Source organism: Leuciscus leuciscus, assembly GCF_965113295.1.
Source record: "Leuciscus leuciscus genome assembly, chromosome: 9".
Lineage (NCBI taxonomy): Eukaryota > Metazoa > Chordata > Actinopteri > Cypriniformes > Leuciscidae > Leuciscus > Leuciscus leuciscus.
The window spans coordinates 34,518,814-34,543,343 of record NC_138733.1 but is presented as its reverse complement, the minus strand read 5'-3'; the positions used below and the strand labels follow the sequence as shown (position 1 = coordinate 34,543,343).

General features: G+C 36.0%; 1 protein-coding gene across 1 annotated transcript; it reads right to left on the bottom strand.

The window, feature by feature from the left end:
• Window positions 1-369: 369 nt before the first annotated feature.
• On the bottom strand, window positions 370-21,918 carry pgm2l1 (phosphoglucomutase 2-like 1). Its single transcript, XM_082180645.1, has 14 exons — window positions 21,264-21,918; window positions 18,748-18,915; window positions 16,938-17,044; window positions 13,318-13,402; window positions 13,072-13,155; window positions 9,971-10,164; window positions 8,534-8,723; window positions 8,140-8,237; window positions 7,841-8,021; window positions 4,426-4,519; window positions 3,668-3,797; window positions 3,318-3,507; window positions 3,090-3,223; window positions 370-2,039 (listed from the first exon to the last, which is right to left on the bottom strand). Exons 1-14 carry the CDS (start codon window positions 21,363-21,365, stop codon window positions 1,937-1,939), a joined length of 1,860 nt encoding a protein of 619 aa, XP_082036771.1. The 5' UTR covers window positions 21,366-21,918; the 3' UTR covers window positions 370-1,936.
• Between the last annotated feature and the right edge of the window lie 2,612 nt (window positions 21,919-24,530).

Here is a 24,530-nt window from a genome sequence, read left to right as displayed (position 1 = left end):
CATACCCAACATAATAAACGGGCATTATCCCATGTACCTGGTAATCAGCAAATCACAGCAACAAAGTGAGCCTCATCTCACATGATTCTTTTGCTGCATTTCAGTTATATTTTCATATAACACTTTAGGATCTCAGGGAGAACACTAAGCTCAATGGCGGCAGAAGAATCTGTCATTGGAGACAGCGTTACATTCATTTTATCTATAGAAAATGTAATTTTAAAATGTTGTTCAGCTATTAGCAATCATTTCAGATTACTAGGGCCAGAAGATTGTCCAGATTTTAAAGACGGATGATGCTCCTATTCAAAAATATTTACAAAATTGTTTATATTTCCTATATTCAGTGAAAGGCATAAACACAAGACATTACAAATACAAATATTTATTTGTAGAGAGGTGTACATAAGGAATGTCAAGGTTGCACAGCAAATAATTTTTTTTACTTGAAACAATAATGCAGACAGAAAAAAAACATCTGTACCTTCAGTTCTTCCTTTGGTTTTCCAAAAAATATATCACAAAATATCGTTTTTTCCACCTCAAAAATCAGGTACACTCTATTTGACCCTCTCAAATAATCAACAAAAATATTCATTATTCTTTCAAAACACTAATCTACTTTACATTTCATGAACTTTGATTTGGATCTGAATAGGATTATGAAGTGTCTTCAACCAGACAATAGTACACTGAGGATATTTTTAATATACACTCAGTATAACAATACAATATTACTGTCTCAATTAATATTGACTTTGTGCCATTTAATAACCTTGCTTAAAAAAGAAGTATGGCAGAAATGGCTGTACGACTGCATCATGGAACAACCAAATAAATAAAGAGTAGATTTCATTGCGTTTGAAATAAATAATAACCTAAAACGACAAAGAACTGCCCAAATAATAGTGATGGAGAACTGTCGCAACAAAACTGTCGAACAGTAATGTGACCAACTTTTCTTTTCTGAAGTGTTTTATAAGTTCTTGTTTAAGCAACCAAACAGCTAAGAGTGAATAATTATAATCCTTCTCTTTATCTGTTAGAGTGTAATGCCGTGTTTGTCTTGCTTGCAAGGCAATAGCACATATATAACTTACTGCAACTTGCACATTGTGTATATAACCCACAAAAGACAAATGCCCATGAAACTATGTACAGCAGAAACCTGAAGTTTCAAAAACAAAACAGATTCTTCAATTTCCTTTACTCAGTGCGTATCCAGCATGACAAAGCCAGCAAAAGTTCAGCGGAGCAACAAGATGCTGTCCTGCTTGCTTCTTGATTATCAACGCATATAACACTACATATAGGGTGTGAGCGTCAATGCACCTTGCAACACATGTGAGCATCAACATGTATATTTATATATTATGGACAGGTTTATGAGAGCACAACAAACACACATGCTCACAGAGCTTTAAAAGGTAGCAGCAGCAACTCTCAGCAAAACCTCAGAGAACAATGAGCGGATCGTGGGTTCAAATAACATATGTAATATAATGTGGAGTGATATTCATGAAATCTGGACACAAGAAAACATCAAATCAAAGTAGGTGGGATAATACAACAGAAGTAATGGTAATAATGTGGCATTCAAAGATTTTAAGACAATTTTTTGAAAAATGTTACAGAAATAAAATCAAACCCTCGTAAATGTCTGTAAAACCCTCAGACCAAGACACATTCATTTGAGATAAAAAAAAAGAAAAGAAAATAATGACAATATTTTTTTTGTCATATATGAACCACTGAAATGAATAGGCTGTCATATTGACTTTTTTGTTTGAGAGCCATGAGGTGATAATGCTTCAAATAATTTCACAGTGATAAAACGACATTCACAGGACGGTACACTGACAGGCCTTTTGGGACTGGTTTACATGAGATGCCCATGAGGACAACAATCTTACCATGACTCGCGAGTTAAATAAAGCTATACTGATCTGCGAAGCAGGTTGTTCTTGTCAGGCTCAAGAAACTCTTCAACTAGAGCGGTGGTCACTTTTCTTAACTCCTCCTCCAGACAAGAGATATCACTGCAATACAATAAAAAAACACATATATAGATCAAATTTATTCATAAAATTGCATTTTCTCCTATATAATTTAAGAATCGAGAAAATCAGGTAAAGTCTGTAAGATAATACAGCGGCCTCAAAAAGTGTAAGGACATTTAAGCCACACATAAATGTATGAATGGCATTGTATTAGATATCACAAACAGATGATGCTTGACTTTCTCAGAACCATCTTTAATCGTGTGAGCCATTTTTGCAATGACATTTAATGAACTGGACAAAGTAGTGGATACATGTCGGATACTCAAGATCACACAGGTGTCCCAACTAGTTATCACCTTAACTATGGATATGTTCCAAATACATTTTCTTTAATCTGAATCCTTTTTGGTTACACTTTATTTCGATAGTCCACTTAAGACATTCTATTAACTATAAATACCTTTGCAACTACATGATAACTAACTTTGAAGACAACATACTTTAAAGATAATTTGCAACATGTCAACTAGTGTTAGTGGACTGTTAGGTTAGCGTTAATAGTAGAATAAGCAGACATTGTTTATCTGTGAATAAAAGCCTAAATTCAGTCGGTTCCTCGTATAAAGTGATCGAGTCTCTTCAGATAATTTGGACTAAACCACTCAATTCATATGGATTAGTTTTATGCTTTCTTTAACTTTTTTGAAGCGTCAAAGGGGTAGTTTCATAGCTGTCAATGGAGGGACCGAGAGCTCTCCGATTTCACCAAAATGATCTTCAAAGATGAACGAAAGTCCTATGGGTTTGAAATGACATGAGGGCAAGTAAATAATGACAATTAAAATTTTTGGGTGAACTAACCCTTTAAATAGACAGTCTAATTACTAACATTCTAATGTCTCATATGGACTATCAAAATGAAGTTACCACTTTTTTGTTTGAAATAAATGCGACTTGATTTGGCATTTTGTGTAACAAAGAAATTCATACATTTAATTCAAAATTAAAACAAAACCAGCTATCCAGTAAAGTAGTCTAGTACCAACAATACCATCCATTTTAAAACTTCTAATAGAAGATACAAACCGTTCTCCTGGTGGTGCACAGAATTCTGTGTAAAACTTGATCTTTGGCTCAGTCCCGCTAGTCCTAAGTGTGGCAACAATGCCATTCTGAAATGTGAATGTAACCATTTGGCTATTTTTTGTTAATGGAAGGACCTAAAAGGAAATATTAAAAGAACAATTATTCCAATCAAACTTTTTGTCATTGACCTAAAATCAAGAAATATACAGGAGATCTGCAATGACATACACATTTTGTGTCAGGCTGACTGCTGTCATAACCAGTGGTCACATCTCTGATGTGTGTGATGCAGTAATCACCACATAATTCTGGGTAAACACCCGGGCCTCCGAAGTTGCGCAGACGGCTAAATATTCTGTAAATAGTGGGTGGGTCATTGCAGAGGACATAGGATGTTCTGGAAATGTGATAGCCATATCTGGGGTACAACAGTGAAAAGATCAGAGTATTATGATCAAAGCAAAATGTGAAAGCAATGGTACAGAATCACACTAAAATATTTCATAGTTCTTTGAAATCTTCAATAATTATCAAGTACTTAAAGAAAACCAAAGAAGTGTAGCAGAATAGATGCTCACATTTCATAGATGTTGCATAGTTGTTGGTTCAAGGACAGGTTTTTGGTGTGCAGATAAGCAGCCATCTCAGCCACAACAGCTGATGTGCTGACTCCATCCTTATCGAGAACCATGTTCCCACACAAAAACCCTGGCATCAAAATAAAGGATGAGACATAACATTATTGTTCCATATAGTATTGTTTTGAAGCCCATTGACTTTGTATGGAAAAAATACAAGCCTGGTAAGTTTCAAGCAACTTAAAATGGTGTTCACAACCCATTGTGTGACATTTCAAAGTGACAGAGGAAGCTTAAAAAAAAGATCTGACTTTATCCTTTGGGAATCGATTAGATTATGAAAAGTGTGTTATAAGGAGAAATTCAATTGTTTTGTCCATACAAAGTCAATGTGCTTCAAAACAACACTGGACCCCACTGACTTAAACCCTGTGTAAACGGAATCCGTCTCTCCACAAACACTGAAACTACTGTTTATACAATGCGCATTGTTTCCATGACTGTCGGAAGCATGTGAATATGAAGCATGTGACTGGCTGCCTGTTGCGAAGCGTCAAGTCTTAACATTTAAACATCGTTTCAGACTGCACAGGTTTGACACCATGTGAAAAGCTCTTAAATGTTTGGAAAGACAAAGTGAGTAAAGGACAACAAACTTTTTAATTTTGGATGAACAATCCCACCAATTTAAAGAATAAACAAACATGCTGGCGACAGCATTGCTTGAACTTTATGTGTATCTGCAGTTAAACACTTACCAATGGATTCTTCAAAGGAAAAAATGACCTCCTTTCCTGCTTTTGTTAATTCATGGATTCTATTTCCAATCCATTTGAAGCCAGGCAATGTTTCCTAGGATGAAAGACGGCAAAGTAAAAATACCAAAGTTCAGTAAGAAGTTAAACTATTAAGCAGTGGCCTTGTATTTTGTTCAGCAAACCAATTAATTCAGATCAGGGGTTTTCAAATCTGAGGGAAAGTGCTGCACAAGGAAGTGCTTGGGTGTACGTGGAAATTTTTTAGAAAAACAGAATTTTTAAAGGTGCTCTAAGTGATGTTGGGTGAAGTCACTTCTTGTTGACGTTCAAAGTATTGTTCCCTCCCTTCCGTGCTTCCTGAAACAGTCATGAACCATTTAGAAAAACCAAACTGGATTTTGATCTCTTTTTCGTCATCTCTTTGGTCTCATTTAGTCGTGTGTCATATAAAAATTCTTAAGGCGAGACACTACAGGTGAATAGGGTAACATTTTTAACTAGCAGATATCACCATGAAACTTTCCCAGTTGATTACCTACATTAAGATGAGAAGAAAATGTATTACAAGTTTTCTATAATTTAATGTTTAAATATGCAAATTAGACAATATCTAATTAAATATGCACTATTTTGCATATATTTAAAAAAACGAAATCTGAGTATTGGATAAAGCCAGGTTAAAAATAATTTTTTCATTGTGTTCACATATTAGATGGGAAAAGAATTACAGAGGAATTTATGGATATCTACTTTAGTTATCCTGTAAATTAGAATACACTGTCAATAGCCTTAAAAAAAAGATTTTCGCCATGTTTTTTGGAATAAAATGTTATATAAATCAGGCTAGGAATAATATATTTACAAATCCCTCTGTAAATGTCTTCATAATATAGCTAGGTACAAGACTGGAAAGTTTGGTGTATATAGATGCTACTGAAGTGAAGATTTCGTACTTGGAGTATGAGAGAAAGGTCATTTTGAGAAAACGGGCTTTAAAGATTTATCATCAGCCAATGAGATTGCGCATTCAGCCCTTTTACTTTCACGATTGGTTGCTGATAAAAAGGAAATGACCATATTTGGATCCGACGGCATTGTACAGGAGAGAGAGAGCTATCCAGCCGTGCGTGTGATGACAGGAAGAAGACAGAGATCGCGGAGCAGCGGGAGGATTAAGAACTCCAACTTTTGTTGAATTTATGAGAAATCTACAGACGCGAACAGACAAAGTGTAGTAAAATAAAGACCTAAATGTGTATTTCGGACTTTTTTTCACAACAAGTCTGAAAGAAGACATGTTATTGAAGACAAATATCCAAAAATCTCAAAATTGACCAGTAAAAAAAAAAACGATGTTTTTGCCTGCTGTGTCTCGCCTTAAAGGGATAGTTCACTTTGAAATAAATTTTTGATATGTTTTAGCTTACCTCAAGGGCATCCAAGATGTAGGTGTCTTTGTTTCCGCAGTAGTTTCAATTTTGATATTTTTAGGTCAAACCGTTCTTGTCTGTCAGTCATATAATGCAGGTCGATGGTCACTGTCTCAAAACACAAGCACAGAGTCCAAATTAAAACAATTCCCCATCGTCCAAATGAAACAATTCCCCATCATAAGTACACATTGATGGCCTAAGACACGAAACGAGCGGTTTGTGTGAGAAAACGAACAGTATTTATATCGTTTTTACCTCTTGTAACCACAGCCACGTCCAAGTGATCTGAGGGCGCGGGCGCTTCGGTCTGCGCAAGCGCCGGAAAGCGCCGGAAGTGATCTCTCGCGCCTGTACGTCACTCATTGTTTACACAGAACAGAGATTGTAGGTAAGACGGCTAATAGAAATGGTACTAATTTGCGCTTATCCGGGATGTTTCAACCGTCGTAAAAGAAAACAATTAACGTTACGTATGCTCGCGCGAACTCATCCGGGAGTGGTGTTTTCACGAATTCCCAATTTATGAGCCTTCTCTCTTGAAGTTATGGTTGATCGCTCTTCGGCTGGATATCAACACACCCATAAACTTCCTAAAGTTGAGGAGGGTCTGCAGCGATCATTTTTCCCCTGATGATTTTATAAACCAAGGAGTGGATCGCTTAGTACTGACATCATCAGCTGTGCCTATGATGTTTTCGCATCCAACGGAGGTATGTGAACAACGTCTTTGTATGTGTCCTTTCTATTTGTAAAGCTGACAACATATGCTCTCCACTTCTGTTGGCATCTCACAACACTTGCTACAAGAACACCACCAATTTTGAAGAGATCTCTGTCTCTCTGAGGCTTGAAGACGTGCTGCTGCAGCGGATGCTTCCTCCATCGCTCTGAGTTCTTGATCTGTGTATTCTGGTTCAAATAAATATGGTTGTGAAAAAAATTCAACGTTGTCTGTTGATATACAGGAAATCGCAATGGAAGACGATTTCGATATATCTAAATAGGTTTAGATCTTCACAGTGAAAGGTAACACTTCCGAAATCTCTGTGTAAACAATGAGTGACGTACAGGCGCGAGAGATCACTTCTGGCGCTTGCGCAGACCGAAGCGCCCGCGCCCTCAGATCACTTGGACGTGGCTGTGGTTACAAGAGGTAAAAACGATATAAATACTGTTCGTTTTCTCACACAAACCGCTCGTTTCGTGTCTTAGGCCATCAATGTGTACTTACGATGGGGAATTGTTTAATTTGGACGATGGGGAATTGTTTTAATTTGGACTCTGTGCTTGTGTTTTGAGACCGTGACCATAGACCTGCATTATATGACTGACAGACAAGAACGGTTTGACCTAAAAATATCAAAATTGAAACTACTGCGGAAACAAAGACACCTACATCTTGGATGCCCTTGAGGTAAGAAAATTAATTTCAAAGTGAACTATCCCTTTAAGAATAGACATTTTTAACGTTAGTCATTGTCTAGGACATCTCTCCTCTAGCTAACTTCCCTCTTCATGCTTCTCTCTCCTCCACTCCCCACACCCCCCTTAACCAAATCATTATTTTCGGTTATTGGCTGGAACACTGTTTGTTATGTTTCGTGGTCCAGGCTGGGCCAGTTTTTTTTTGTTGCCGTGTGTGGAGCCTGGACTGTCTACAGAGATCACGTTTTTTTACAGTGTGTTCAGGGGACAGGCAGCTAGCGGATAGTGAGGAGATGTTTGCTGTATGTGATAAAAAACATTTTGGCCTAAAAAACGCGTGACATCGCTTAGAGCACCTTTAAATAACATTTTACACATATTTTATTGGGGCTTTATACATAATAAATTATAGCTGCCTTTTAAATTTAAGGATGTGGTCCTTATATGAGCATCCAAACCCCTGATTTAGATCATAATCTCGATTCAAGAATAATAAAGCACTCAATATATTTTAAGCCTTAGTATAGTACAAACTTCAAATTGAGACTTGAACTAACCTCAAAATGAAAGCCTTCAATGCGTGCAAAGGCATTAAGTATTTTGGAAGAAACGGTGGTGGCCAGCATGTATACTCTTTTAGTGTCTGCTGGGTCAGGATGCGTTTCTTTCCAGTTAAACAACATCCACCAGCCGAGCAATGCAGCCAACTCGTTTCCCGTGAACACTTTCCAACTGCAACTGGCCATAAAAAAGATAGGATACTAATTAGTACTTGTTCTGAACTCTTGAGTTAAGTAGTGTCAAGTAGACCTGATACTTCTACATTTTACTGCTGAGGGTATTAATGATAAAGTACTTGTCATTCTGCTCTGCAACAGCCAAGCGATCAGCATCAGGGTCTGTGGCCACGACAATCCGAGCCTCTTCTCTCTCAGCCAAACGAAGGGACAGCTCCTTAAACGGTCAGTGCAACACAACTCAATGGTTACAGTATGTCCTTATGTTAAACTAGCATTGTTTTCCCCTTCACTGTGCTATAACCAAGGGGTCCTAGTTTGGCTAGCTGGTTTTGGCAGGATGCAATTACCACATATGGCAAGAACCCTTGGTCTTTCAAAGACAAACTTAATAAATCACTAATTAATAAGCCATTTTTTTGTAATTGTTATGGTAATTAAATACATGTTGTAGTTATTTAGAACTATGTAACTTATAAAAGTCGAAATATAAGGGACATTTTTTTATTTTACCAAGACAGATTCTCCTTCCTCTGGGTTAGGACAACTGACAGTTGAAAATTCTGGATCTGGATCTTTCTGTTCTGGAACAGGGATCGGAGGTGGGAAGCCAAACTGCTGAAAAGCTCTCTGGACAAAGTTGTGACCAACACCATGGAAAGATGAATGCACAAACTTCAGGGGAGACTTTGTGTTAAGTTCTCTGCAATAAAATAAATAAATAAAATATATTTTAAAAAAAACTTTGTGAAGAAATGTATAAAAAAAAATCCAAAAAAAAAAAATCCAACAAACACATAACATCCATGTGTTATGTTAAAACACATACTTGAAAAATACATACTTCTAAATACTTAGTTCCTCTAAGCAAAATAAATTATTTAGACATTGTATATCATAGTGTTTCTGAAAGTCACCATGAAATAAATATTGACCGTTCTTATCTTTCATGAAATATTGCAATCTGTGCACATATATATATATATATTTTTTTTTTAATTCCTGTGTCTTTGTAATCTTTAATCAAAATAACTTCCCCTCCCTCTTGCATCTCATCTCTTCTCTGATGATGGGTTTACTGGCGTGAGGGCGGGTCAACCTATCACTCATATGAGATCCACCAATAGCATACATCAATTCATCTGCCCTACATTTTTCTTATTCGAGAAGCCGTTTCACTCAGATTTTTTTTATTTTATATATATATATATATATATATATATATATATATATATATATATATATATATATATATATATATATATATTAATGAGGGTCCTAAAGGGTTTGTTGTGGTGCTCAGTCCAATCCACTTTCAACAGCGTTTCTCAGAAATCACTTACTTTAATTTGTTTCCTTGAATAATTACTAGGATATTTAGCAATGTTTGTTTATTAAAGACAATACTTAAAGTAACATGTGTAGAGTTTAATTTAAAAGTATTAAATCCAATTTATTGATATTTAACTTTGTAAATAAGAAAATTTGAAAACATTTTTTTTTCAGTACATGGTGATCTCCAATTGTGGTAAAATGGATACTTTTACTGTTATTGATATCACCTAATAAAATGTTGATTTTGTGAAATGTACAAATAAGCATTCCATTTTGATTGTAGAAAAATTATACAAATGCACCTAAAAAAAGTCTAATATACACAAAAAGAGTATTTGTCAGGGTGTGAAGAACCTTCAAACTGCACAAACTGTTCTTTGTAAAGGATAAAAGGTTTTCTAGAATATAAAGGTTCTTCACCCTCAATGTCACATTTATGGCACCAAAACATGCTTCTAATCTAAGAACACTTCACTGAAGTTTTTTGGGAAACCAAAAACGGTTAATCTGTATCATTGCTACGAAAAACACTCTTCGGTTATTCCGGGCACTTTATTTTTACGGTCTAAAAAAACACCAACAGTAGACTCTCTTAGTACAGGTGAGAGACTGCACCTGTGGAAGCAGACAGTGTTTAGCTCTTCCATGTACCAGCGGCAGACGTCCTCCAGTGGGTCACTCCTTAACAGGCTGCTCTCAACTAGGTCCACATTCCAGGACCCGGCCCACGGTTCAGTGCTCTCCTCAATGCAATGCAAGATCCCCTTATCGTGTGGCGAGGAGATCTGTGCACCATTGTGCCAGTAAACCTACAGAAAAACACAAGGTTGAATCACATCAATTGAACACCTTGTTCCTGTTCTGAGGTATGTAGAAGACATCCTTGACTGCACTCTTGTGTTATTTTCAAAAGTCAGTGTTTTTAAACTTGTTTATAGTCCCTTGCAGCAATGATATGAATACAACATGTATTTGCACTGTGAAACATTTCTGAATGCAACAATGAACAAAATCAAGATTTTAGGCAGTTGGACAGGCCTATTGTAATTAGGGTTGGGTATCGTTTGAATTTTAGTGATTCCCAATTCCAAGTTTCGATTACAATAAGGTAAAAAAAAGAAAAAAGGTCAAACATTTAGATATCAAACCTATTTATTCTGTCTTTTTGCAAAACATTTCATTGCAGCTGAATACCATGAACAAAAATCAGCAGCCAAAAGAACACTTACATAAACTTTTGCCTTTAACACAAATACCACAGCAAAAACTAACTAACTAGACTAACTAATATATAGTTCAAACATTATTAAAGAAAAGTAAACCGTCAGAAATAAAATAAGAACAAATAAATACAACTGAACAAATAAAATAAACAGTTTTTTAAAGTTTCTCAGGAAGGTCTAGTACATTGAAATCAAATGTCATCAAATGTAAAATAACACTGCATTGTCTTCACATTATAAATAAAATATAGGTGAATCCTTATTAAAGTTACAAAAGTTATTTAGTCAAGAATGGAGTAATTTTCTCTTTGTCTTATGATTAGCATTAATGACTGTAGAAGGAATATTGAGCTGCTTTCATAAGAGCGAATGCACAGGTCCAATATACTGACACACATGCGTTTCTTTCTTAACGGTTTACAAAACCTGCTGTGTTTAAAAGGATATTTTGACAATTTTGTGTATGTTTGTCCATTCAAGCGCATGAAGATGTGAAAGAAGTCAATTCAGTATTTGCATACTATATGAAAGGCAGCTTTCTGTGCACACACATAAAACAGCGTGTGAATACCGAATTAAGTTCTTTCACATGTTCTTGTGCTTGAAAAGTTTAAAAATAACATGAAAATGTGCACAAAGGAATCCAAATTTTTCATTGTTTTTCCACCACACGTGAAGTGTGTGCCAATAGTAAAATGCAATGTTAAGTCTCAGAAGAAGGATCATAGGACTCATTATTTTGGTTTTATATTAATAAGAATAATTTTACAAAAAGAGAAGGACATGTGTGACAATATACACTTACATTTACATTACATTTACATTTATTCATTTAGCTGACGCTATTATCCAAAGCGACTTACAATTGCTATATATGTCAGAGGTCGCACGCCTCTGGAGCAACTAGGGGTTAAGTGTCTTGCTCAGGGACACATTGGTGTCTCACAGTGGATTCGAACCCGGGTCTCTCACACCAAAGGCATGTGTCTTATCCATTGCGCCACCACCACCTATGCGCATACCTTAGTTTTGCACTGATGTAAAAAGACTGACAGTGACAAGACCTCGTGTTAGCTAAATGTTTTAATCTTTTAACTCTCAAAAAAAAACTATTAAAAAAACATGTATGTTCTTTAATGTTTGATTATAATTTTACTGTCTTCACATAGGGATGGGAATTGATAAGATTTTATCAATAATAATGCCACTGACGATTCTGATGATCGATCCGATTCTTTAACGATTCTCTTATCGATTCTTGATAGCACTGTGTGGAAAAATGTAGTCATATGCTTTTCAAAAAAACAAGTGGTTTCAAACTGTACTTTTTATGTAATTGATGTAATAAATAGAACCGTATTGTAAAGTGTTACTGATTAGTTATACACCGATTCAGACGTCTCCTGAGTTCACTGTTGGAAAAATCAGTTGTTTTAACCATTCATTAAAATGAATCGGTTCAAAGGAGTCATTATTAGTTCGCGAATTGGACGTGTCGTGCGCGTTGTGTGATTATCCCAGCAGTTCGGACATGGACATCCAAGATTTGTGTCAACACAGAAAACATTTTATCACTGGATAGTTTTTTTCGTTTAATTAAAGTGTTGTTTTATGTCAGATGAATGTCCGGAACGCTTTTCAGAGAAGATAAGGAAACTTATTTAGCACAATTCACACCCAGAGGTAATTCAGAAAAAAAAAAAAAAAAAAAAATCTCCGAATGCTCCACATGAAACTTTGGTCTTCCGACCTTTTACCACCGTGTCGATTTATTTTGATTAATATGTGCGAGGGAGAGAGAGCAAGACAGCGCTTAGTTTGGAGACGGTGAAGTCTTGTTTACACTTTCGCCTGGCTCCGAGAGAGAGAGTGCGTGCACGCGACCGGGGCTCTCTCTCTCTGCTCGTTCTTTCAGTTAAACATGCGCCCTGTCACAAGCGCAGCAGTTCATCTACATTACTCACCGATCAAATAAGACTTTGGCGGGACAAAAATGAACTTTGGCGGGCGCTAAAACAAGTTCAATGCAGGAAAATTCATGCGTGAATTTAACGACCATGCACTCGCACAAATGCGACCACATACAATTTTAACTCGCACATTCTCAAAAAATGGTCGCAGTCTGGAACCCTGCTTACTTTGCCATAACAGCATTACTTTTTGAACTTACAAGAACCACATTTACAAAGTCACTGCATTATATCTATAAAAGATCCTGCAGAAGAAAGTAAATGATGACAATTTTCATTTTGGGGTGGATTATACCTTTAAGTTTGCTAGGCTTAAAAACGTGTATTATCAAAAAACTAAAAAGGGGCAAGTAACAAGAATAGCAAGTGTGAGAGTGTTATACTGTAACTCCTCCAGCTCTTTTATTGCTGTTTTTATTTTTCACTTAAGACAATTCTCTGACTGTGATGCAGCAGAATGATCTGAAATACCTGAAAACTGTAGGTTTGAATTATTGAACTAAATTTATTAGCAGCTGCTCACCTTGTACCCGTTGTCCTCTTTTCTGTTATGAGAAGCAGTGATCATGACTCCAGCTGCAGCTCCATACTTCATCACAGCGTACGGCTGGAGGACAAAAGATGGAAAGACAATTCACAGGATTCAAGATAACTTTCACCTCTTTTCTTTATCATCATTGCTCCTAGGGGTAACTCCCAAGACAGACAAAATAACAACTCTGTTATATAACTGTAATTAAAACAAAATCTATCAATAACATTTTCTTACCACAAATGGGGTGGGCACATATGTAGAGAACAAATAGACAGGGATATCTTTACAAAGCATAACAGCTGCAGTCAACCTTGCAAGCCTGCAGATAAACCAAAGGGTGGGAAATGTTATTTACACTGTTGTATCTGATGTAACAGAAAAATTATGTATTACAGCAAATGTAGAGTACTTTATAGACATACACAAATATAATTCTAAAATATAGATCAAGCAGCAATTAAGGGGCTAAGCACAAATGAAGAATAAGTTATCAGACTGCAACAATAAGTAATTTAAGACATTTTTAGATACATTTGATGCAAAACAGCTGGAAAATCATAAATAAAATTATACAATCACTAGTAATTTGATTTAATTGCTTAGCACTTTGGACCAATAGGTGGCGCTGTTACCAAATTGATGTGTGGTCAGTGTTAGGTGACAATGACACAGTCAAAGTTTGGTGTCAGTATGCCTAAGTGTTACAGAGTTACATCCACCATGCCATCAAATTTGATGATGCGTTATTGGAGAATGGTTTCAGCCGATGCCGGAAAAAGTTCAGGGCTTTTTTTTCTAAATCGATTTTGGTAAAAATCAGACCAACTGTCTAGGGTAGGAGGAGTTGGAAAAAATATTTGTTCAAAGAAATGCAAAATTATTTGAATAGAATATTGCATAATTGGTATCATTATTCTCAGTATGAGTCAAAGGAATCGATTAAGGCCAGTTTCATTAAAATATGATAAATTAATCAAAAGCTAAAGCATTTTTTATAAAAAAAAATGTTCCTATTATTATATAATTTATAATGAAATTTTAAGTGCCTTCAGGGTATGGTCCTGGTGACACATACTGAGTTTTAGTAATGATATTCTAATAAATTCATAAAATACAAAATGGCCAATGACTAAAATGGCCGATATGGGAAAACTGGGTATCATTCAGCTCGGAATGCTGCACTGAATTAAAAGAGACCAGTTTATGACTTTTGGGCAAACAGTCAAGAAGTTAGGCAAACATATACATTTTTCATATCTCCTGACCAGAAGGTGGTGCTGAGCCAAAATGGTGCATGCTGTTTCAGGACATGCTTGAGATGATGTGTACCAAGATTCATCTCAATACGCGAAAGTAGGGATAAGCAACGTCGGTCCTAAAGTACCGCTGTCCTGCAGAGTTTATCTCCAGTCCTAATCAAACACACCTGAACAAGCTAATCAATGTCTTCAGGATTACTAATTATTTCAGGATTTTTTTCATGGTTGGAGCTAAACTCTGCAGGACAGTGGCTCTTCAGGACCGACTCTGCCTATCCATGCACTAAACGGTTGCAGAGATATAACCTTGCAACTAATTTGGCATGCTCTTCGTCAAATTTGTTTGTGCGTTATTTGAAAATGGTTGTTATCATCAAAAAGCTTTTAATAACTTTTTCCCTGCATGGTCTGAAGAAGATCTGAGCCAATTTTGGTGGAAATCAGAGAAAATTAAAAATGGCGGAAATATTTTCATGACTGAAAATCACATCATAGGCAGGGTAAAATTATTTTTTTTGTTTCTAGCCCTTACGGTTCAAAATTTACTAGAATAAACGTAAGTGCAACTTTGGACAGCTGGTGGCGCTAGAGGGATTGAGTTAGAGACTCCAAAATTGCTGTGGTTAATGTTCAGACTCTCCTCTATCAGTGTGCCCAATTTCACAACTTTTGAAAGAACGATTAACAGATACAATAGATGCCATCGCACCTTCGTTGCTTGGGCCCTAATAAGTAGTTTAAGTTTGTGTGATCCCAAAATTCCTGTCTTATCCTGTCTAATCTGGTTATAGCACTTAGGTTAATGTGTTTTCAAGACACATAACTAATCAGAATATTATATATAATGCAGTCAAGGTCATATTACAGTACATATTAGGGGTGACCCCGAATAGTCGAAGATTTGATGCTTCGATAGGAGGAGCCTGATTCGACTACCGATCTCACGGTCGAATCTTCGCAGAGGTGTTATGAAACGAGGATCATGCCACTTTGGCTATATGAGGGCGCTCAATGTCTGATTTCACATAGAACTAGCTTTTATGTCAATACGTTAATATTCAGCCTATTATGATAATGCTGTAGGCCTATATAAAAATGTGCAAAGAAAGAAGCTTTTAATAAATATTTTTTAACGTGCGTGAATAAATCCAAACACCCCGTGACAGATTTAAGTTTCACTTTCAATCCGTGACCGACAGAGGAGCGTCTTCGCGGCAAGGATTTAAATCTTTAACAATGTCTAGGATAAGAAAATCTAAAGTGTGGATGTACACGATTAGAAAGGATATTCTCCAAGGCTGGATTTAGCATCAGGGAAACCATGATCGCACTTCTGCCGGCCAACGTTAACGTGTTTCACGCATAGACTGGGTTTCACGTTAGAATGTATTTCATCCGCGCGCACCATTTGAAAAGACTCCAACGGACAGACAGAGTGAAAGACTTTCAGGATTTGTTCTCTCGATCAGGTACAAGTGATTTCAAAACTTTTCAGCCGGTTCTAATTTTATTTTGGGATTCTGTGAACATGTTTAGCTAAAAAGACTGCCTCTCCAGTTTAGCATTTATTGTTGTTTCTGCAGTTAAAAAGACAAAGTTGAAAATTCTGGCTACTATCGTTATTTTAATAATTTCTTTATTTTTATTTTATTTATTAATCTGTCAGGGTTATCTAATCTAACTATTTGTGGCTTGTGTTTTGAATATATGTTCCCCTGCACTTTAGGCATTTTGCACACATTTGCTCCTCATCTTGTGACTTGATTCTGATTTATTTCGTTTTGTATTTTTATCTATTAGAAAGGTATATTCTGTTCTAATTTAATTCAGTAAATTAATTGTTTATTTTTTCGGTGCATCGATGTTGTGCTGTAGGCTGGCCTGCTCGCATAGGTAATTTAGCCGATTTAATTTGATTTGCATGTGAAATGCAAATCTGCAGTGTGGCCTTTCTGGAGTTATTTATGTTATTTCTTAGTTTTATTGATCAAAAATGTTTTTTATACATTTTCTTCTACATCTTTGTGTGATGTTCTGTACATCGCGGCTTTGAAACGTTAAAGCCCCGCCCCCAGCCCCACCCCCATACACATGATTCGACTATTAGTCGACTATAGGCAAGACATGACCATTCTGATTCGACTATGAAAATCCATAGTCGGGGACAGCCCTAGTACATATTATGCAGAGTGGCCAGGTGAAACATTTTACCAGTAACCTCTAACTCAATTGCTTTGACTCTAAAAATGTGCTTTCAGAACAAAGAATGCAATTGATGAGTGCGCTCAACATGTGCCTGAATGCAGCACTATTGTTAAGTGCAGGAAGAGAGAACTCGTATTTTTGCTCGTCACCTACTGTACTATATAGTTTTGGGATTACAGTACATATGCCATCTAGTTATAAATCTCCACTTGCATGTGCAACAAATGTTGGTGCAAATCAATAGATAAAATACTGGCCTATGAAAATATTTAAGAAAGAACATGGGATTAGGCTATTTTGTTGATGCAGCTATGAAATATGCCAGATTATAAACACTGTGAAGGTGTAATTGCATGTAGACAGTTCATATAATGGAGTGGAGAATGTTACCGTTCACTGGTGCAGCCACTGCTTGCTTGGGCACGAGTGTCATATCCAATCACCAGCCCTCTTGTTTTCAGGTCAGGGAAATATTTGGCTAAATAGTTGTGCATTCCCTACAACAATGAAGGAAAGACAGACTTATCATAGTTATAAAAACAGAATGGACCATGAATAGCCTAATACTTGTCAAATAAATATCAACCAACTAGACTGGGTTTGTGTTCATAAACAGTATTCCAGAAAAATGTGCCCTTTTCACATCTCTGGGGTTCTCAGAAGCGGAAGTCGTCATAGTTGAGTACATTTTTGTAGTGGTGAAACGGAACCTACAATATAATTTTTGTGTTCTCATTTGCCCCAATAGCAAAAGAAAAAAATCCATAATAGCGTAAAAATAATGGGGTTAAAATAATTCAGCAGAAGCAGGGATTTTTAGACCAGAAGGAAATCCCCGTCCCCCCTGGCAAATCGCACCTTGCTTAAAATCATGTTTATAAAAACTCTTTCTGTATAGGGAACCCCAAAATATATATATTTTTTAGCAGAACTGCTTTTGAAATTATGATTGGAATTATTATACAGATGTAAATTCAGTCATTCTGTTGGATAATATTTGTTCCTTGTAATATTGTAATATTTGTAAAATGGAAATGCATGGTAATTTTATTCTATAAATATAAGCAAATAAACGATATGGTGTAACAGAGTTTTAGAACTAGACAAATCTCTCTGCATTAATAATATAAAATGCATTAATAGCCTAATATAAAAATTACAGTAGTCCATGTTTGTTCGGGATTTGAACCCGTGTCATCTAAAATGATCGAAAGCTAAGTTCTACCACTCGGCCACGAATTCACAAACTGAGAAGAGCCCAAAAGTTTGTTTGTCCAGCAATTAGTATTCGCTCACACGAGCGAGAAACACTCATCATTCATCTCATTCCTCAATAGAATAATAAAAATAATCAGCTTCATTGCACCCAATTTATTTGTGTTTGTTAATAATTTGTTTTTGTTATCACGCGGGGAATAGGCTTCTGTTGCCCACCAACGTCTACAATATTGAAATATAGGCTAAATTGTTGTCGTCTCTATTTTTAACTTTTGATTCTATTTTTCTGTTCTAAAAAATGCTTCTATTCGGTTTACCATAGTTGTAGTAGTTCATCAACATTAACCTCACTTACATTTCAAAATGCGGCAATTGCTGCCGTTTTGCACAATATCCCTTTGCACCACCTGGCAGTCATTTCACGAATGACTTTGAAATGCGACTGGTTTATTTGCTGCGGCGGTAATAGGCATTCTGGTTGACTACCTACTGTAAACCTAGAATGACTTGAGGGTGAGTAAATCATGAGCTAATTTTCATTTTTGGGTTAACTATCCCTTTAACTGTTGTATTAAACACACGCTCGCAGCAGTGTCAAAGGGGTCATGAATTGAGAAATCACATTTTCCCTGAGGTCACTGTACAATAAAGCTATCCTGTAAGTTTCAGAACTCAAAACTTCCTTGTTAGTCCAAAAACAGTACTGACACCAGCAGGCAAAAAAAGTAAAGATTTGAAAAGCAAATGCTGAGAAAAGGGGAATGTTTTTTATATGTAAAGTATAATGTACAATAAGCCAGCAAATCATTATTGTAAAATAAACCCTGACAGGTACAGAACATGTATTTTTTGTATGTATAGGATGGCATTTGGAATCCCCTATTTTACTGCTAAAATGGTTTACGGCCTTTGTTAATATCTTTTTCTCGTGAGAAGGAATACCTGTTGAGATCTCATCTGCATGCTGTTAACCTGGACTTACCTGTGTCGACTGGATGACAGTTAGGTCATTGATGCGAGCAAACCCCGCTCCCATCGGGGCTCTCAAGCCGGCTGTTCCAAACGTCATCCTGGAGCACAACCTCCTCTTCAGCTCCACCACACGCCCCTCTCGCACCAGACACTCGATCTGCTCCCGGGTCTGAGGATTCTATAGGCACAAACACTAATGTTGTCAATTTAAATTTCATATACGTTTTTTTGAAAGGGTTAGTTCACCCAAAAATGGGTCATTTACTCACACTCATGTCAATCCAGAACCATAAGACTTTGGTTAATCTTCAAAACACAAATTAGGACACTTTCAATGAAAGCTGAGAGGTAGAAGATCCAAAAAGGTCATAAAGGCATCATAAAACGATTTAAGCGGTTTGATCCAAGTCTTACAAACACTTAACTTGATGAAGAGATTTAATTTAGATTTAGATTTAGATCTAAACAATAATTGACACATCGAGTGAATCACAAATGGTAAACATGGAAGCTCAAACGTGTGTGCGTGAAAACCACTGAAGTTTTCTAGCATGTGAACGCACAAGCTTCTGTGTTTATGTGATGCACACACATACATATATGTGTGTTTATATGTGAACAAAAGCCTACATTAAATATGTTCATCACATAAAGTGTTTGTGTCTCCTCACAAGACTTGGATTAAACCGTTCGATTCATATGGATTCGTTTTACGACGCCTTTATAACCTTTTAGGAGTTATGGTTACCTGGACAAATCCTCTCAGGATTCATTGAGAAAAAAAATTAAAAAAAACAATAATTTGTGTTTCGAAGATTAACCAAAGGAGTCATTTTAAGGTGAACTAACCCTCAATACAACCGATTATGTAAATAAATTAAAAAAACAAATAAAAAAAATGTAATAAAAAAAACCTGAACCCAACTCATTAATTTGTTATTTGGAAGGGATTTTTAAGGACAAACAGGATTCTGGTACACCGCAGGCCATAGCAAATGTTAAACTATTGATCTGATCAAAAATCAATAATGTCCTTGTATATAAAAAGTGGCCAGCACCAGACACACTTCCCAGCATTTGCTGGGATCAGTAATGATGAGTCAGCGCGAATGCATCTAATCATAGATTTTTTTTTTTTTTTTTTTTTTACAGTCAGGATGGAAAATTAATATTATCTTTTTTTTTTTTTTTTTTGCTTAAAAGCTGATCTCTGTGGCCTAGACTGAACAGGCTTTCAAATAATCCAAACATGTAAGCTAGCTGTGAGCCACCCAAATATGTGAACACAAGAATGTCTAAATAGCATGGAAGTACACAATTAGTAAAAGTAACACTTAAACATATATCACTAAAAGGAAATGTGTTACTTTCCGTCTATTTTTGCTGAGCTAATGGCTTTTTATTACAACTGCCAGCTGACAGCTGGTTGCTCTGTAGTGCACTACTATACACCAGTCATCCAGTGCAGGCCGAGTTTGACATTTGCAGGAAGAGGTCAGCCAGACATATGACTATTAAATCTGCCTCAGCTAAAAAGAACAAAAAATAAATAAAAAATGAAAAAGAGCTGCAAACTGTACTTATATCAATACAAAACAATGTGTAATTTCTGAGAATATCACAAAAATAGCTGTTATAATGTACCACATTCTCTGAAGGCTCAATATTTAAAGCACAAGCTCCCTTTGGCATCAAACTCACTCTCTTTACTGTATGATAGAATAACAGATTGACAGAGAGGCTGGTCATACTGACTTTGACATTCAGGTAACAGGATATGACATGCAGGATGACACTTATTTATATGATAATTCATAGTACTTACTTCAAACAACTCATTTAATGTAATAATATAGTCTTTTATGACAAGTGCCTTACACAAAAAGTATGTAAATTTACTACCAGAGTTTTTGGTACCATGTTTTTTAAGCATTGTATTTCTGGAAGAATCTTAGAGAACCATGTAAATATACCATAAAGCATCAATTTTAGTGTCGGAAATCTGATTTCATCACTGTGTCATCATGGTACAGCAACAGTACTTTTTGTAACGGGGCAATACCATGCTTTTTGTAGACAAGTACCATCTGTTACAAAAGAGTACCTAAATGGTACTTAAATTCATACGCCACATAATTTACATGGTACTCCAAGGTACTTCCAGGAATACTGTTGTACAACTATGGTACATTATTTAGAGTGTTTCAAATTACCATGGTATTACATTCTGATACCATCTCTACCACAGCCCAACATTTGAATGACTCAAGTTGGTACTGCAATGCAGTGAAATGCAACGTGATATTGAATGTTTCAGAGGCTTTATCTCTTAACTTTGCATTGTATGGTCACAACACAAAAATGAATTGCATTTATGAGCAGATTAAAAAATTAATGCTCACCCTCACAATGACAAACAGCGTCTGAACAATATGAAAACACTTTACAAAGCGACTGCCAGTCGCACTGGTTGGCAACCAGTCCTAATATCAGTGTGATGAGGTTTAAAACTAGTTGCATTCTCACCTTGTCCCAGGTCATCCACTGACTGATCGCTTTGTCCAGGACCAGGTCTCCAGTGCTACTGAGACACTGAGAGTTTGCGTTGAGGTCTCCGTTAGACCCCATTTTAGCGGTAGATCCAGACCTCAGATTCGTAGCTCAAATCCAGCTGCTTCGTTCAAACCGGTGCGACTGAATGTTATTGCGGACAGCGTGCGCGGAAATTAAAGATTAACGGCGTGACGTCACCATTCAAATAGGTCACAGACAGACTCACGACTCAATTCATCGCGCTATGTGCGTATCAAAATAAGACTGTTAGTGTCCGTGTCCACAGAGCAAATCGCATTTGAATCCAAATGGTTTTAAAAACTAGATTTTCTGATGACTACAACAAATAATTCAAGACTAAACTCAGTGCAGCTGGATAGTTTACTTCGGAGCTAACAGCATTTCCTGCAGTAAGAGAAGCTAGTGAGCCACATGCAGTTAGCATGGATGGATTTAGCCCAAGTGCGTTTGTTGATGATCGGCAGTTCCGTTATGAACGCACGTCACGTCACAAAATATTTTGTAAATGTTTCTCTATATCTATAAGAGTGTTGATGTGGCTTTGTATCACGTAAAAACTGCTGTGTCCATCAAACTTTTAGCTAAAATGTAGAGACAACTCATGGGTGGGATGGGCTAGAAGGGGGATGCTGGGAAATGGATTTTTTCCCCCATGTTTTCAACAAGGCAGAGTGAGCACTAATGAATTTAAACACTTCATCTTGTGGTTGTTTATATTGTAATATTTAATATTATGATGGAACATAATATTATTGATATTCAAGATGACAAAATTAAGTTTAAAAAGATATATATTTTTTGGTTCTGTAGGCTATTGACCAGATTTCTGAAATGAAAACTGAGGACATGTCCTAGTAGTACAGTGGTCAACATGTCATTAATATCTCACTTTCTATAACGCTTCAGTTTTAACTATGAAAGTGTGAGGTAAAATGTTGCTAAACATAATATTTAACAACTGTTACAATAAAAATGTTACAAGGACCAAAGCCCCGTTCACACAGTGTTTATTCAGTGTTTAAAATGTGTTTATTAAAAGCAGTTTATTCGGAAAAAAAGCAAAAACACTCATAGAACACACTTAGAATGCACAGGAACCGAAAACCAAACCAACAGTCAAGAAAAGAACATAACCAAACAAGGGAATATAAAATACCCAAGATAATGAAGAGTAAAACAAGGCTTCAACTAATAGGTAACTATTATGGTAACTTAGGACACACGGACTAAACACAGGAAAAGAAACCAAACACAGACAAGGCATAAAAGAGCCTCTCCCTACACAGGCCAGAAGATGTCAAGAGCCAGAGTGTAACAACCAGCAGTATGAGGAACCAAATCAGGCTGGACGTTGGAATAGGGGGGGAATGAAAACTTGCATGGGTGAATACTGAACAACTTTAGGAAGAAAACTTTTTTTTGTTCTTTTTTTTTTTGCATAACCTTTTATAATTTAAGTTATTTCATCTCTTGGAATTTCTGAAGAGAAAGAAAGGACGTTTTTTCTTATAATCACAGAGAATTAGAACAAAACAGATTTTACATAAAATAGCTTTGAAGGTTCAAGCTTTCATACCTTTAATTCTACATTTACATTTAGTCATTTAGCAGACGCCTTTGTCCAAAGCGACTTACAAATTAGGATTAGGAATTCTACTTTCTATTTGGTCAGAAAAATAACCAAAACTATCATATACAGTACATAAATGTATGTAATGCATCCAAGTGTATTTATTTGAAATAGTATAATATAAAATACATATTTTAGTGAGGTTAGTGTAAGAGTGTTCCAAGGAAAGGGAAATACATCTACTGCAACAAACAGAATTTAGATATAAAATAAGAAATGTGAGCAGTTAGTGTCACTGAACTATCACTGAATTGATTTAAAACAAACATGAGAATAACCCAAATATAATGGTATAGTATATTCATCATCAACTAAGAACAAGTCCATATTTGACAATAACATGTTTCCTTTTGTATCAGATTCGAATTTCATTCTATAAATAAAGAAGATTCATACAGAATGAACATGTATGGAGGAGATGAGGGATGGTGAAGCAGTTGGCAAAAATTGTGCAGATTTTAGATTTTTATACATATTTACATTTTCATTACACAACTAAGCTGCCATACATGTTATGAATATCATGGACATAAAGTTGTTATACAAGTTTAATTAAATGCTGTGTATGGGTGCTTGTTATGTAAAGGTAACATTCATTTCTTGGAAAACTGTACACTATGCAATAATGTATTCTTCCTATTTTTTTTTTATTATTATAATTTTTTTATATATAACTGGAGTGTTTAACTAACAGACTGGAAGTTTTTTGAGAGAGGAGAGAATGGAGCAGAATTGGGAAAGGCCCTTTTGCTTTTTATGTATTTTATTATTTTGCCATTGCCCCACACTCACACCTTCAATTACATAGATAAACGTTGATCATCTAAACAATAAGTGAAACAAATGAGTGAAAATTTCATTTAAAAATAAGTTTATATGCATTTGCCAGATTTGCCAGACTTATATTGCATTCAAGTATTTGTGTGCATTTATCAGTTAATCCACTCGTTGAGAATTTAACCACGGATAGTCTACTGTTTGATCAACACTGGTGGTAGAAATGTTCATTACTTAGACGTATTGATTTTATAGAAATTATGGATTTTATATTAGTTTGGTAATATAAAATGTGATGACTTGAGCCGACATTTACTGTACTATACAATTTCCATTCAGAAACTCTAAGGGTGATTTGAAACGTGTCTTGTATTTGCTGCTACTGGTAGAGTTTCTAAACTGAAATCAAATAAATTATTGAACTATCCAGTGGTCTATTTCTGATGCTTAATTTATGGATATTCCATATGTTTGGTATAGAACGTCTCAGAGTATTTTGCGTATCAGTTCTTGAGCTTGTATGAGGCGTTCCAGTCGCTTCTTTAGATCAGCTCTCCTGCGTCCTCGCTCTGAGTCTTCATTCAGCAGTTTGACCACATCTGCCCCGTTCCTCAATTCTAGCATCTGATGCCGCAATGTCTTAGCTGCATCCTTCAGCATGAAGAGGATTATCAGCATGGGCACATAGTCTGTAAGGCGTTGATAGACGATCCATGGAGATAGGACATGAATTATGATAGCATTCACTTGAAAAATAAAGATATTTGAGCCACGTTTTGGGGTTGATTGGCCCATTGGTGCCAATGCACTAA